At 39.0% G+C, this 16,533-nt stretch overlaps 2 protein-coding genes across 6 annotated transcripts in view; both read right to left on the reverse strand.

Moving 5' to 3' along the window:
- LOC127971870 (muscleblind-like protein 3) overlaps window positions 1–10,035 on the reverse strand; it is a 45,636-nt gene extending 35,601 nt beyond the window's left edge. The window contains exon 1 of one of the 4 annotated variants that reach the window (XM_052575137.1): window positions 9,753–10,035. The gene's annotated coding sequence lies outside the window, so the exon portion shown is untranslated. The remainder of the gene's footprint in view (window positions 1–9,752) is intronic. The other 3 variants (XM_052575139.1, XM_052575138.1, XM_052575142.1) reach the window with 3 other exon arrangements.
- A 1,234-nt stretch (window positions 10,036–11,269) lies between these two features.
- LOC127971869 (heparan-sulfate 6-O-sulfotransferase 2-like) lies at window positions 11,270–16,447 on the reverse strand. Of its 2 annotated transcripts, none has more exons than XM_052575136.1 (2): window positions 15,581–16,447; window positions 11,270–12,847 (listed from the first exon to the last, which is right to left on the reverse strand). In XM_052575136.1, exons 1-2 carry the CDS (start codon window positions 16,138–16,140, stop codon window positions 12,004–12,006), a joined length of 1,404 nt encoding a protein of 467 aa, XP_052431096.1. In that variant the 5' UTR covers window positions 16,141–16,447; the 3' UTR covers window positions 11,270–12,003. The 2 variants fall into 2 exon arrangements, with proteins under 2 accessions (XP_052431096.1, XP_052431095.1); XM_052575135.1 differs by having other exon boundaries at window positions 11,270–12,850; window positions 15,581–16,445.
- Window positions 16,448–16,533: the final 86 nt, after the last annotated feature.

The following is a 16,533-nucleotide window of genomic DNA, read 5'->3' on the forward strand; positions in this document are numbered from 1 at the left end:
TTGACAATAGCTTGCCAAGTTCACTTATAACCGGTTTAAGCACAGCCAAGATATTTTATTGAGAAGATAGTTATTTACACTACAGGTGACTAAAAACAAGCTAAGTACAATCTAGTAACTTAAAGGGGCAATATCTTAGAAAAACAGAATAAGGGTGCATAATATATTGGGACCACATGGGTTATTGGCTTACATTTAAAAATGTTTTATTAAGTTTATCTGTATCAGTCTATATTGAATGTATAGGCCATTTTTCTGGATTTACAGTCACAATGAAACTGAAGCAGGGATTTTTATTTTCTTCTGTAATGTGAAATGCATTAACAAGAGTGAAATGGATTTTTGTAAAAGAAAGAAATGTGTAGGCTGTGGACTTTCCAGAGGTTTTTGTTTGGTTGGAGGCTGATCTGAATGCAAGCTTGCAATCGACTGTTAGAAAGGTGCAAACTAATTGAAGTCCAGCATACATCACCAGATAAAAGTCTGTCAGTTCACTTAATTAAAAATGACTTACTAACCCTAAGGTCAAATTTTTTACAATGAAATCTGTAGCATGCATTTAGTAAAAAGTTTAATTATTGATGCTCATTTCCACCATTTTTAATTTTAATTTATTTTAATTTCAAGTGATCAAAAGATCGGTAAAGATAATCTAAAAGAAAAAATAAGGGGCATTTACAATTAAAATGTAATATATATATATATATATAGACTCTAATGTCAGACGATAATTGACATGGTACTGATATATAATGCACCTCCAATATTTGACTCTAACAAAGAAATACAATGATACCAGGGACTGTAATCAGTTTATTTATGGTTTCATAAACCATCTGAACGAATTCCCTCAGCTTGCTCAGTCTGAGCATGCAATAAACTATGACATTCAATACAGCAATGCAGCGTTTTTAATGCACGTTTTGGAAAAACTAGCCATTAATGGAAAAGCCACACTATTTTGAAAAGAGCTACTAACACACTACTGAAAAATGTAATAGCTAGATTAGACACAGCAAAACTGGCACTAACCCTGGAAAGAAAATAAAGGGGTCATATGATGCGATTCCAAGCTTTCCTCTCTCTTTGGAGTGATACAAGCTGTTTGTGCATAGATAAGATCCCTAAAGTTGCAAAGACTAGTCCAAACCCTCCTATAATGCCTCATTTAAACCCGCCCCCACGTCTGCGTCACTGTGTGGGAAGATTTGCATAACACCACCCAAATATTCATGCAAAGAAAGTAGTAACTTTGATTCTTGCTGTAATATTGTTGATGCCGGCCGCATGTCGTGGCAACGCTGTGTGTTTTGTTGTGAAAGCTAAACTACTTTGTTTGGTCTTCCAAAAAAGGACACAACTAGAAATCAGTGGTTAAGTTGTATTTACAACACTGTTCCAGAACAGTTCAAACCAAATATTTGTATGTGCAACGCATTTAACCAAGGACTGTTTCCTGAACCTACAATGCCGGCTGTTCTGACTCGCAACCTGAAAGTATGTTTTCATATTTAAAGAATTTGCCACTGGTGATTCAAACGCGAGTTTTGAGCAGTGTAGAGTAGCGCTTGTTGTTTGTAATTTCTCCAATCACAAATGCAGACATGGTTTTATGTTTAGGTGACGTGATATGCAACGCAACGCATAAAAACCCAGTATAAGTCATTATAATCCACAATTTTCTCCCCACTGGATGCACCAAATGCCTAGTTTGTAATGTTTTTTTCGTCTCATTGCGCAGCATCACAGTATGGTAAGAGGTGTAGCATTTCCAACACACTGTTGAGGTATTTGGCCAATCACAATGAACTGGACAGCTTGCCAATAAGAGCACACCTCACTTTTCAGAACGATAAGCTATGTAAAAATCTATGCGTTTCAGAAAGGCGGGGCATCGAGGAGCAACAATAATGTACAGTATGTGGAAAATAATGTGTTTTTTTAACCTTAAACTACGTAAACACATTGCATTACACCAAATAATGTTCTTTTTTGCAACGTCATATGATCCCCTTAAAAATAAAAAAACTAGATAGACTTCAGAGAGAATGAATATATCTAATGTAGAGACAAGAAGACAAATAACCTTTTGCTCAATGCTAGTAATGTCAGCTATATGTAGTGCAATTGTCATACAGGCTAGTGTAAGTGCTGGTTGTGTTTACTTTGATGTTCTACAGCAGGCTTGGTGGAGGATAACAGCATGGCATACGTGTGTGTGTTTCTGACGTAGATCTATAAAGAAGGCTGTAAATATCAGAAGTGTGGAGGTGGCGAGTGTGTACTGTTTCTACAAGGTCACGGAGCTGTATACTCATTGCACTTGTAGCAGTGTCCTTCAGACACTGCATGTGCATGCACTAGAATCAAAGACAACGTCAATAACTGGGATGTATAGCAGAAGACAAGGCATCTGAGAAACAAATATCTTTTAACAGCACTTGGCTGTTGTGTGTAGTGTGCTGTTCAGGGCCGCGCCATTTAAAAAGTCAACAGAAATCTACTGTCTATCTGGGAGAAATTACTAAATTGACCTGCTAAATTAAATTATATATTCAATATGCTTGAAGTTGGCATGAAATTCAGTCTATATTGTAAATGTATGTTACTGATCTTATCGTAAATGATTCTTCTGTGTAGGGCTGAAACAATTAGTCGACATTATCGACAACATCGGCAATAAAAATAGCTGACATAATTTTGTTTTCGAGTAGTCATTGAAATTACGTAATGTAAGAGCTTGCTATAATGTAATGCATCTCATTTTGTTTGCCAAATATATTTATTTGTATAAATTAATTATATAGCAATTGTAATTAAATAATAGGATTTCCACAAAAGCTAAGGTGATTACCTTTATATATGTTAGATTATGTATAACTCAATATTTTAACTAATTACAAAAATGCTGAATAATCAAAGTCAAATATTTTTTTTAATAATCAACCATTAGTCGATTAATTGTTCGAATAATAGTTATATAAATCAGTTATCAAAATAACTTACTTACCTCTGTCCATGTTTCATTTTTTTATAAATCGTTTTGACTTCAGTTTCATCACGACATTAAAGAGATAAAATAAAAAAATACTGTCAATTTATTCACCCTCATGTTGTTCCAAACCTACGTATATTTGACTTACTTTCATCTGTTTAACGTAAAATAAGTGTCGAAAAAAACGTGTTAAAAGTCATCAGTTTCCAAAACAACATCAGATCCCTTTGACCTTCATTGCATGGAGACTTTTCTCAAATGATCTTCTGCTGTGTTCCACAGAACACCCCCCCCCCCAAACAAAATAATTTACCCATCCTACTATCCTAAACTATCCCTTTAAAACTAGAAAAGCAGTCTCTAGAGTTTGTCGTCTTTTCAAGATACACTTTGCTGAACGAGCTAATTTTAGATCTTGGAATTATCGATTTTACAGATCAATATGACAACAGCTGCCCTAGGTGTAATAATTACAGTGATCACTACAGCCATTTAGCGTTCTTTTGAGGTCTATTTTAACCATTTTCAAGAAGTCTTTGACGGTAACTCATGTCCTGAATCGACAGAATCAATCTTTTGTGTGTAATAGGAGGAATATTCATTAAATAGAGGTAAACAAACAGATTACAACAATACAGTAAAAACTGGTTGACCAATATAATTTAAAAGCCAACGCTAACTTGTAGCTTGATAAAGCAACATTCTGCAGACATTTCTTTTTTCAGGTCCCAACGGAGTGCAACATTTTGCTTATGTAAATAAACCAAAGGCCACAAGCCTTTCGTATGTTTTATTTTCATGGAAGCTCACGGTCTTTGGGACATGACTCACGTGCGAATGGGGAAAAAAAGAACAACGCGGCACTTCCATGCAAATAATCATAAAGCTGACCTTGAATTGCTGGGAAGATGACGACAGGCAAACAGTCGCTGCATTCAAATGACAAGCATTTTCAATACGGGCTGCCACTCCGCCAGTATGTGGCACTGGGTTCCCAAATAAGCCCAGAAAAGCAAGTGAAGTTACTACATTGGAATGACATGCAGAACCAACGTATGATTGAATCTGGTTCTCCGCCTCTGCCACGCTCATCTGCAGAGACACCAGTGGGAGTGTGAGGGTCAGTTGGCAGAGGTCAGGGCAGGAAAGAGAGAAGTCTGCTGTTCCAACGCACTGCAGCGCTCAGCAGCACTGGAGCGCCACAACATAACCTTCATACCACAGAGCTGACGCATGCAGGCGAGCCCATGCGGCTTGCAGCTCCACCAGCACAGCACATGCTCCCCACATGCATTCTGCTTGCTGCAGCTTGTACTGCAGCATTTCTCACGGCTAGGAGACAGTTCAGTTGCTTACAGTTAACCTATGCACTGCTTCATAGTGACAGTAATCATTTAGGTTCTTTACTCACCCTCATTTCATTCCAAACCTGTACATTCTTTCTTCCGTGGAACATAAAAGAAGATATTTTAAGAAATAATCTTTTGTCTACACAGTTGAAGTCAACGGTGACCAAAATGGCTTGGTTGCCAACATTCTTTCAAAATATGTTCTTTTGTGTTCTGCAGAAGATAAAAAGTCATATAGGTTTGGAATGGCATTAGGGCGAGTAAATGGTGACAGGCTTTTTATTATCGGGTGAACTGTCTCTTTAAATGTCTCTTGTGCACTGCTTATCCTGCTGAGGTGAAATCGTGGGCAAACAGATTTAAAGTAGAAGGAGAAATGAAACTGAATCCACATTTATTCTCGGAGTCTTGCTTTGAGAAATTTGAGATTTTAACAAGGTTTGGCGTTTTAATGATTTCAAATAGTTGTTTATTCATCGTTTAATTTATTTAAAGTGACAGTACACCCAGTTATGGCATTATTTTCTCACCCTCATATCATTAAAAACCTGATTCTCCTGGTCACTCTTTTCAAAACTGAATGAAGACGGTTTTGCATGAGGAACAGACTAAAATTTTAGTCATTACTCATTGGAAATCTTCACATCCACCCTAGGTGTCCTTGATGTGTTCATGAGAGGAGTAGCGATGACTGATTCATGAGTCTTTTCAACTAATTTGGTTGATTAGGTGCACAAAACTGGAGTATTTACAAAGCCACTCTCTGAACTGGTTCACAGTGCACAGGAGTGGAAAAATATCAGCAAATAACAACTTAAATTTCACCCTGTTACTCAATTATAGTGTGCAAGTCATATGGACTACTTATTACTTTCAAAGTGCTTTTTTGGTGAAATTGGAGCTTGATAGCCTCATTTAACCTTCAGAAATTCTCACTATGTGTTTACAGGTTTTTAATGAAATGATAGTAAATGATGGCAGCATTATATTGTTTGGGTGGACTGTTCCTTTAAGAAGAGTTTTAACAAAAAGATGCATGCGTATTTAAATGTTTGAATCTTTTACTTTTTTTTTTACGAATAGTTCAGCCAATAATGATTCGTTCATTAACAGACTGATCCACTTCACAAGATCTGATGTCCTGTCTGCAATAGTTCATACTCCACCAGAATCGAAGAGTGTTAAATAAATAAATTTTGCTGTCACATAAAGATATCAAATGACTTAATTAAATTATAGTAACCGAGTCACATAAACTACTTTGAATGACACTTTTATTGCTTTTGTCACATTGGAGATCAACAACTTAAATTATACTTCAAAATATATATATTTTTGTAGTTCCTTCCTTTAAGATGAGTTTTAGTCAGTGTAAGATGGCTGCATACTTCTTTAAAAGTTTGAATCTTATGAATAGATACACTGTCCTGGCCATTACAGGGAACAAACTGTCTGAATGACATTTAAAGGACAAGGCTGATCAGTGCAGAGAATCTCATGCAGAAGTACGACCCAAATGTAACCGATATTAAGCTATGTATGCACTTCCCTTAATGAAAGGAAGCAATGCAAAAATACATGGACACTTAGTTCTCTGTTCCCCACAGCCAAAACGGCAAGTTCACTAAAGAAAATGGACAGTTCGTACAGCTTAAGTTGGAGACGTGCAGGGCCTAAGATGGAGAGAGGTTTTGAGACAGAAGAACTCATGAGACAAGACTGGCAGAGGAGAAAAGCCCCCAGCCACAGGGAAAAATAATTAGGTTAAGTATATATAATCCTTTCAGCCTATTACAGCCCCACTGCCTCCATTCATAAAAACATGCAGCTGCCCGAGCTCGCTCACAAACTCACAGTAAGGACAGAGACACGTACAGTGCTCTGGAGAGCACAAACAAACTCTAAAATCATAGGCTTAGAGATACATGACACATTACAACAGGCTGAGCCTCTTCCCCTCTGCCCAGCTCAGTGTAATGTTGCAACAACAAACTGATGAAACAAGACAACTGTGAGGAGCAAGTGCGCTATCGAAGAAAATATTTTTATGTACTTTTAAAAAAAAACTGGTGCAGATTTTCAATGTCAGAAAGCAATTTATGGAATATATTAATTTAAACTCCCGTCTTGAGAAAACATCTTGAAAATGTCATGCAAAATACACACACACACACACACACACAAAACTATATCTAAACAGTGAAATATTTTAGAGTATAACAAAAGAATGTTAACGCTTTACAAATACGTTCAACTGGTTGGCCTTTGCTAATGTACATCAGGTATAATGAACTATATAACCATCATAAGCATTTATAAATCTAGGTAATAATCCTTAAAGCACATATTAATGCCTTATTCTACATGATCATATTTTAAATCGCTCAAATGCCATACAACTTAACAACAACTACCTTACCACAGTAGCTATAAATATGCAGCAAATTAGGAGTTTATGGAGCCAAAACTCATTTGTAACGGGGAGCCCCCCTCAAAATGCAATTGGGCTAGTTTTGGTTACCAATTGAGCAGGTTTTGTTATGAAAACCTGGCAACCCTGGTTGCTGCCTTACATTTTCACGAAGTATAATCAACTTTGTTCTGCAAGACAATTTAAATGAAACTGGCTAGAAAAAAATCAATCATATAATTTCAGTGTGCAGAAACAAGACATGATGGCAAGATGGCAACTACATCTTTTTTTATGCAATTATACACATCCAGAGGCATTTAAAAGCAGGTTGACTGCTTTAAATCAAGCACAGACTTGGCAAATCCTCATTTGAGTTTGTGCAAATGTGACCCAAATGATATTTACTCGGACAAATGGTGCATTGCACTTTACAGAATAGTGGTTAAAAGCTCATTTGTGAGTAACACAATCCAAGCGTGTCATAGCCTACTTGCGAAAAAACAGGGCAGTGGCCATATTTATAGAACCCAATAGTCTAGTTCTTATAGATTCGGTAGAGATCCCATATTTACAGCAAGCTAGCTAAATATGACAGCTCAATAAAATATTATGTAGGCGCTCAGTGTTTGATCATTTGTACATGGTGTTGCTTTATCAACCCAGCACCACGTTTTATTGCCATTTCAAAGCATAAGGCATAACGAACCATATTTGGACCAGCAAAGCGGGAGAGAGGAAATTAGGACATGTGCTTTGTGTATACAGTAACCTCACTGTCTGCTCTTATCATTAATTTTATAGGGTGAATGAAAGCGAGAGCAAAGTCCACAACGGCGGAGGCAAACGTGCCTGAACCTGTGGTGCAGTATCAGCACATGCAGCAATATGCAGATGTGAGGTGCAAGCGTGTGCACGTAGGATCATCAAGGGGCTTCCCTAATATCCCTGTATGCTCCCTGTGTGGTGATGGGTTATTGCCATCTTAGCAGCTCACCTGATTTAAACCCACAAGTTCGACACGAATAGCTTTCATTTTCTCACATCTGGGACTTCCTGACCAGTCGTGACCACCGGGAACTAATGAAGCTTGTCGTCCCAAAGCGTTCTGTCTCACCGTATGTAGGTCTAATTCTAGTTTAAATCAGGAAGTGAAGGATAAACAGACCCCTTGGGGAGAAGCAGAGTACGTGCCGAGTATTGCCATCAAGATATATGACTTGTCAGCCATGTGAGGACCTTTAAATCGCAGACTAACTAAAGGGCAGCAATGCCACTGAAGTCTGACAGACACCAGGCCTCTAAAGCAGCAGGACTCCTGCGACCTGACCTTTGACAGTGCACATCATAAGGTGTGAAATCAAACAGAATGTCAACCGCCATTCACACGACTGCAGGTGCTCTCACGCCATGACCGTAGGGTATATGTTATGCACTTGACTTGAAAGCAACTGTATTGTCGTGTGCATATAAAATGTGATATTCTTTGCACAAAACCAATGGCCTATAACCAAATAAGATGACATTTTTAATATGAAGCCATTTCTAAAAGCAATGCAACAACTGGCAGGTTCACGGACGTGACTTTCCAGACCTCAATAGCTCTACGGTTTTAATTTGTGTATAGGTAAATAAAACATACTCTGGGTTCACATACCTTTTGAGAGTGAATTTCATTTAATATGGATCTTCAGATTTTCAATGTCAGATTTAGTTTTCAAAAGTCTCTTCCTGAGAGGACATCTTGAGACTTGAACATAATATCCAGCCAATTAAATACTTTCAAGTATAACTAACACAATGGTAAGACTTAAAATTACGTTATTAACTATTAATGTATAATTAACAAGCAATTAACATTTCTGTGCATTTATTCATTTAGGTTCAAGTTAATACCTATACTTTACTAACTATTTTTCCATTTTAATTTATATTTGTTCATAACATATTAACTAATGAAAATTAATGCAACCTGAAATGTTAAAAATAAATATTTGTGTATGTAAAAAATTATAAAATTGCTATTGCATTATAGCTAATGTCAACATATATAACCTTATAGTAAAGTATTAGTATAAATACACTTCACAAATGTTTGTGAATTTTAATAACTTGTTAATATCATGACTGTGGGAACCCGGTTACTAAAAAGGTACCATAAACAGGCTTGACATTGCAAAATAAAGGTTATCAGACTCCTTTTTTAAGGAATGCACACGCCTATCGATTTTTATGCCACAACTCCAATATGGGCCACAAAATAAACTAAAGCATTCAGCTTTAGACAGTTGTCTGCTGGCAAATGTCCGATGATGTTAAGGGTTAGCAGGACAAAGGACACTTAACTTCAGCTCAATAAAAAGAAACAAAACCACCCTCACCCACTTTTCCAGTACAAATTTTAAATGTTCCAGGAACCCAAGGACAAATTCAGCTCCTACCGTGGGTGAACACCTTATGTTTGGGACTGCACCCAGCCCTGGCCACGATAATTAAAATGTCAGTGTGACAGCATTACTAGTTTTAGAAGCCAGACACACAAATACAGCATCAGAAGAGATATATACAGGCCACTGCACCTGACTATTACAGGAGCTAGTGACATGTGAGAGAGTTTGAGCTCCATCCACCCTGTTTACAAACTCAGGGCACCACAGCATTGAAGGGAAGCTCAACAGCTGTCAGCAAGTGTATGATCAATGCGTGACACGCAGCTGCGTTACTGGCGTTTTATTATAAGTGAAGGCGCGTTATGCGTATTAAGGTCAAATGCTTTGCTACTAAGCATATGGAACATTTTTAATTCTAGACTTCTAGATGCGTCACGGTGCGAAGAGGCCATGTGCGCAAACGCAAAGGTTACAGATGGAGACCCATAAACGAGCGAGTCAGTCGTGACAGCGAGCAATGCATTATATCAATCACATTTGCAATTAGCGTGCGGCAAGATTGGCTAAAGGACGTAAAATATTGGGCTTTACGAAAGTAGACGACTCACCTGTGCAGACAGCGCGTGGCATCAAATGCAGCGCAAAGCGAAATAAAGATTTGTCAATAACTACGTCACGATCACTGGCTGATGTGAGGCGCGCGCTTTGGTTGCAAAAGTTCCACCGTTGAACTGAGAGCTTTTGAACGCGCGGCTTGCTGCGTAAAGCCTCGGACGATGACCAGCGGCTGCGGGGTGTTTCGAGTTGAACGACGAAGCTAGCGATGGGGAAGCGTGAAGCGAACTTGCTAGCTGCTGCTAGGCAGAAGACGAGACGAGGGAGGGCAGAAGGGAGGAGTAGAGCGAAAGTGTGCACGGCCCTACGTGCATTCCCATGTATTGCCTCCATTTTAGGGGGATTCCCACTCGACCTCAGCGCAAACTGCGCCTTATGGATGAGGTGAGGACACCTTGTGATTAGAAATATTTGACTAAAGGCTTTAGGATTTAAATGCATTCAATAAATATTGTACAGTACAGCGCCTATGTAAATATTTAGGTATGAAGATACGCCCTCACTCTATAAATTACACTTTGCTTATGAGTAAATGGTGGTTTACATGTGCACTTAGCCTTTTTTAAAACGAGAAAACTTTACACAGTAAATAACGGAATCTAAATATGATTAAAATATGTATACTAACATGATATGAAGTACCCCAGACATATTCTTCTAGAAAAAATCATTTAACTCTACGTGGAGCGGGTCGCCCTCTCGTGGACGCAGCCATGATGACATCACGTGCCCTGACGTGTCACACAATCGTCTAATTACTGTTAAAAATAAATTATTTACTATATTGTAGCGCAAGCATATACATGAGCCAGGTCCCAAAAAAAAGTTTGTGCAACTTCAAAACCACTGGTACTTTGGGAGCAAACAGGAACTAAAAAAATAATAACCTTAGCTTTAAGATATTCAGTTTTCTCGGCTCATGCATTTTACTTCTCAGGTTGGTTAATGGAACAAACTACACGCCTTTTTGAAAAACGTAAAAAAAAAAAAAAGTTCATTCTCAATTTTAATTAGTTGTCCTTGTTCTATAAGACCCATACATACAATTATGAGGGAAAGGGAATGATAATCTAACAACAAGCATATTTATTTTTAGCTTTAATACAATGGATCACTAGGTTTTCCTACTGGTCCCAAATCTGACAACTGAAAACTTTCAGAACCTACAAACCTGAAAAATTAATTTGTCACAAATGTTACCAATAGGATAAAATACAATTATCCAACCCCATAACAAAATGAGCAGTTTTTTCTACCGATCAAGGGAGTTTACTGTAAGCTTCATTTGTAAGCAGTGAGTGTTACTTTGGCTCCATCTGCTGTAGAGAGAAAAAAAAAGCAAAAATTAAGACTCGCCCATTCAGAGGTAGTTTAACCAGCCACAATCAACTTGGATTATTATAGAAATTTGTATTTATTAGGATTCACAAATTGTATTAATTTATTTCCCAAGTAGAGCAAGCTTGCTCCTCAGTACAACCTATGGTGTGGTATAAATCATAAGATGAGGTGATCAACAATGGCTTTTTATTTTCAAGTAACAAAATATTAAGAGCCAACCCATAACCTGTGATCCTATGAGCAAACATATAAATAAAAGGTATTAGAATTAAATCTACAAAAACATCTTAAATCAAAAAAATAATCCAAAGACAAGTGTTGGACTTCAACATAAGGCTGATTTGTGATGTGCATGGGATTGTAATGGCTGAAGACACTTGAAAAAATAAAATTAAAAATTAGGCAATATTTGAAATCTCACATTACAGGAATGTAAATTAAAAACATGCTGCCACCAGATTCTTCCTCAGAACCGCAAGGTCAGAAATGGCATTTCTGAAACATTCCAATCTTTGGCTTTCAGGATAAGCAGATGCTTTGTTTTTTTTTATCCATAGTGATTTTCAGTACATTAATTGCAGGGACGATTTCCCTGGTGCAACCTGGAGTCATAATGCCCTCTCTCAAGGGCAGAGTGGTGATGCGACAGTGAATATGATCATCTTTCAGTTCACAAATCAAAAGACACAAGTAAGGCTGCAAGACGATAATTCAAATATGATATCTGACAGAAAACTGGTGCTAACAGATGTTCCACAAAACACATTTGTCACAGAAAGAGCAACCTGCAATTAACAACCCGTATATGCTAATATTTAGCAGTGATTTGGGCTTAAAGGATTATAGGTACCCCCATTTTCTAGTCCGGTATTGAGTTCAACCCTTTTCCCAAATAGCTGGTGGCTACCGCCACTGCTCTACGTTTTCTAAATAGTCCAGTATGGTTTCACGGTCATCCTCCACTAACCAGTTGTCCTCTACCTGTCCTTCTTTCTCGCTCTCCAGTGTTTGTCCAGCATCTGTTTGTTTTTCTTCAGAAAATATGGGAGATTGTTCTGTCATTGGTGGCTCCTTGGTGGGTTTAAAAACAGTTTTTCCAGTCACCCCCCACCAAGACTTCACCTTGGCACGTAACTTGCGCCTCTCCTCCAGGCGTCGCTGCCGGGCCTCCCTGCGCTCCTGCTGCCTGGCGTACTGGAAGCGCTGGAGGAAAAGGTCCCGTGCGTATTCGTACAGCTCCACGTCCCACTGGTTAAGCTCTCGAATCCTGCGCTGGGTCTCCGGTTCCACCTCTACGCTCGCAGCACGCGTGCCGTTGAGCTGCGTGAACGGTGCGATGAAGGACAGGCGGAACGTGTGCTCGAAGAGGTACTGCGTCTTCCGCTGATACTCGGTCAGACCAAAAAAGGCCATGTTTCGCAAGTTGCGTTTGGCACTTTCCAACAGCATGGCCCAGCGCTGGCTCTCATTCATGATGGAGAGGTTATAGCAGCCCACCAGACTGAGGTCGGCCAGCATACGGGTCTGTCTGTTGTTGGCCAGGTTGTAAGGACACACCATGAATTCCTCCAACGAACAACCCGACCAGTCGTCACCACTGTAACAGTTGGGCAGCTCGGACAGGGTGGGTAAACGGCCATCACACATGTGTTTAGAGGCCTTCCAGGTGGCACCACGCTGAACGTGCCTCCACTCACTCAGGTACCGCCACACCGGATCCCTCAAGATCGTGATGTAGTAGTAATTCCTACTATAGGAGACAGGAAAGGGAAGAGTTTAAGAAAAAGAGCTCAAAATAAAGTAGTCACAAATTGACTAGAAACAAAATGAAAAGCAATATTGCGTATGAATCATTAAGTTGGGTAAAGCTGTCATAATTTGTGCATGTTCACATTGACAGAATTATTCATGGCGCAGTTTCTGTTGGAGCATGTCAGGGGAGCGATCTTGATGGAAAACGGAATGAATTATTGCTGGTTGACTGTAATTATGGGCATTTCAGCATAATGAGAAGAATCATCTTTCGGCTCACATCCAGAGCATTTTCCATATGAATATCAATTAAGAGCGTCTGGACAGATGCATTCAACAACAGCAGAGAGGAAGTCTCTGGAGAGCATCAACTTTTCCTTTACTTGCAAGCCAAAGATGAGCCCATGGGATTTTGATTTGATCTAATTGTGTCCATTTGAAAAGCAGGCCTTTCATGGTTCATATCTGTATGGATCAGTCTGCATATTTAACAGTGCATGCTCATTTCCCTCATTTATACATTTAGACTACATTCTCATAATGTTAATATCTAAAATACACTAAGAATTTGAAAACACTTAAGATCTCAAAATGAATATCCATTTTTTACATGATTTAGTGGTTAAACCCAGATTCGGCTCTAAAATGGCTGATTTTAGTTCTTAGCGTTTTATTTGTAATTAGGTTCATCACAATTTCACCATCTAGTTAGGTACATCAACCATAACGCTTTTAAAAACAGCCAGAAACCTTGGAGTTATGATTGATGATCTGCTGGCTTTCTCAGACCACATTGCTAAAACTGTCCGATCCTGCAGATTTGCTTAATTCAACATCAAGAAGATCAGGCACTTTCTTTCGGAACATGCTGCACAACGACATGTTCAAGCTCCTGTTCTGTCCAGGCTGCACTACTGCAATGCTCTCTTCCAGCCAGTTCTATCAAACCTTTACAATTAATCCAGAACGCTGCAGCAAGATTACTTTTTAATGAGCCAAAAAGGATACACACCTGTCACACATCTGTTTATCAATCTGCACTGGCTTCCAATAGCTGCTCGCATAAAATTCAAGACATTGATGTTTGCCTACAAAACCAGCACTGACCCTGCACCCCTTAACCTAAATTCAATACTTCAGACTTATGTGCCCTCTAGAAGCTTGCGTTCTGCAAGTGAACGTCTCTTTATTTTGCCATCCCAAAGAGACATAAAATCACTTTCACAGACTTTTAAATTAAATGTTTCCTCCCGGTGGAATGACCTGCCAGACTCAATCCGAGCATCTTCAAGAATTGGCTTAAGACACATCTCTTCCAGCTTTATTTGACCCTCTAACTCTAGCATGTTTTATTCTAATTCTATTCTTAAAAAAAACTTTACTTTGTTCATTTACTGCTCGTTTTCTTTAATAAAAAAAACTAGCTTTTCTAATCTTTTTGTATTCTATTTTTTCCCTATTCATTTATTATACAATTATCAAAAGCAAAAAAGCCTTTAACAATTGCTTGCTCCATTCTGTTTTCTTTTTATTGAGTAATAATAATAATTAAAATAATAAACTTTCGATGTGCGTACTACATTCTGCAAACTGAGACTTGTTAAAGCACTTGCATATTATTGCTCTTTTGTTGACTTTGAGGACTTCTATTGTCCTCATTTGTAAGTCGCTTGGATAAATGACTAAATGTAAATGTCAATTTTTACTATCTGTCATCCATTGGTTATTAACCGAAAACAGAATGAACTAACATAACTTGGGGAACTCATTCCAAGCCTCACCCCTCAAAAAAGCAACCATCAAGCAGGGCTCAGGGTAAACTAAAGATGATTATTGGTTAGTGCTTAAATGAAGATTCAAACTGAAGTGCATTATTTTAAAAAAGGATGGACATCAGTATTCAAAAGTTTGGCTTAGTTTCTTAATGTTTTTTAAAGAAGTATCTACACTGCATTCATTTGGAAAAAAAAAAGTACAGTAAAAACAGTAATATTATGAAATGCATCAAACCATTAAAAAAATATTTTTTTTATTGTAATACGCTTTCAAATGTTACTTGATGGCCAAGCTAAATTACTCCAGTCTTCAGTGTTGCGTGATCCTTCATAAATCACTCTAAATATGCTGATTTGCTGCTTAAGAAACATTTCTTATTATTATTGTTGAAAACCTATACATTAATACATTTTTTAACATTCTTAAATGAAGAGAGACCAAAATAACGTTGATTTGAAATAGAATTATTTTGTACATTTAAAAACACTATCAACCTACTACACTCAAAACACTGCACTTATTCAATCAAATCCGATTCATCCCAAAGCAAACATTATCAGACACTGTTGATCCCATGCTATGGGGTGTTTGTTTAAAGGACAAGCCTGAGAGAATGGCAGATGTTCTGGTGCCAGCAGGCTGTCTGCCCTCCAGGGCATCTGAAAGGGTGAATGATTATCATGATTGGTCCCCTGTTGGAGGAATGTGCTGAATGAAAGCAGACTCTCCAGGGCTGAGGCAGACCTGTTAGAGGCTTTTGTCTCCGCATAAATGACTTGCCAAGAGGCTTCAGCACTGAACTGAACGAGAACAATATGAAGAGAAGGAGTGGCACCACACAACACACAATATCATAACAAAAGAAATAAGTTTGTGTACCAAGACGCATTTCAGTCCATTATAGACACTGAAATTAGTTCGATATATTGATAAAAACCAATTAGACTCTCACCTGGGTGTCCTAAGCCTCTCCTGAGACTCCCGGTTGCCCATGAAGGAAGGCACGCAGCTGGTGAGCTCCGTCCAGTCCGCGTGCAGCCCGCAGCTCCAGCCGGTGGAGAACCGGGAGAACAGCCAGGTGTCCCGTTTGCCCGGCCGGTAACAGGTACACTTCTTTTGGCCCGCATGGCACTCGCACGGTCTCTCCAGCTGGATGTTGCGGACAAGGTGACGGCCGAACGTGGTCCCTCCGGTTTTCTGAATGTGGAGGAACACTATAACATCGTTCCCCTTGATGTTGAAATCTACAGCGCGATCAAGGTCTTTAGTGGTGAAGTTAAAGCGGGGCACGAATCGAACTAAAGCACCGTCCTCGGAGCTGTAGGGATCTCCCGCACCGGCTCCATTCACGCGATCCCCGCGCGCGCGACTCCCTAGTCTCGAGGACAATGATGCCAGGTGGAGCAACTGGCAATCGGAAGTAGGGCAGATGTATTGTAATACAATAACGCCGAAACACAGGACCATCAGGAGTGCGATGAGGAGCCGGCTGTAGTGGGATTTTTCATCCATCTTCTCGCTGGAAATGTGGAAGCATTACTCAGTTGTGCGGTTCCCCCGTCGCGTCGCGTCGACCAGGAGCAATGTTGAACAAAACGTGAGACTCGAGTCTCTTCAGCACATCAAAACATGAACACGCCCAGAGCTCTTTCTGGATGCTTGTCTGCTCGTGCTTAACGTAGTTTACGTCTACATGTTTCCACGAAGCTTTCCTGCATCGTATTTCTTATAAATCTTCAGATAACTTCTGCTGTTTACCTCTGCCACAATTTGGTACTCGCTCTTCCCCGTTCCTCGTTTTCCCAGTAGTCCACACCCGCCCCCATTACCGTTCCCCTATTCACAATAAAAGCCCTCTTTAGGACCGCTATTTTGGAAATCACAACTGATATGTTTTTAAATTCT

The sequence above is a fragment of the Carassius gibelio genome, chromosome B14 (assembly GCF_023724105.1).
Source record: "Carassius gibelio isolate Cgi1373 ecotype wild population from Czech Republic chromosome B14, carGib1.2-hapl.c, whole genome shotgun sequence".
Classification (NCBI taxonomy): domain Eukaryota; kingdom Metazoa; phylum Chordata; class Actinopteri; order Cypriniformes; family Cyprinidae; genus Carassius; species Carassius gibelio.

Bases quoted from the DNA above. Each gene is read 5' to 3' on its own strand.
- LOC127971869 (XM_052575135.1), bottom strand. From the start codon at position 16,140: ATGGATGAAAAATCCCACTACAGCCGGCTCCTCATCGCACTCCTGATG. The intron at 12,851-15,580 runs GTGAGAGTCTAA...TGTCTCCTATAG, and splicing joins GAGAGGCTTAGGACACCCAG to TAGGAATTACTACTACATCA.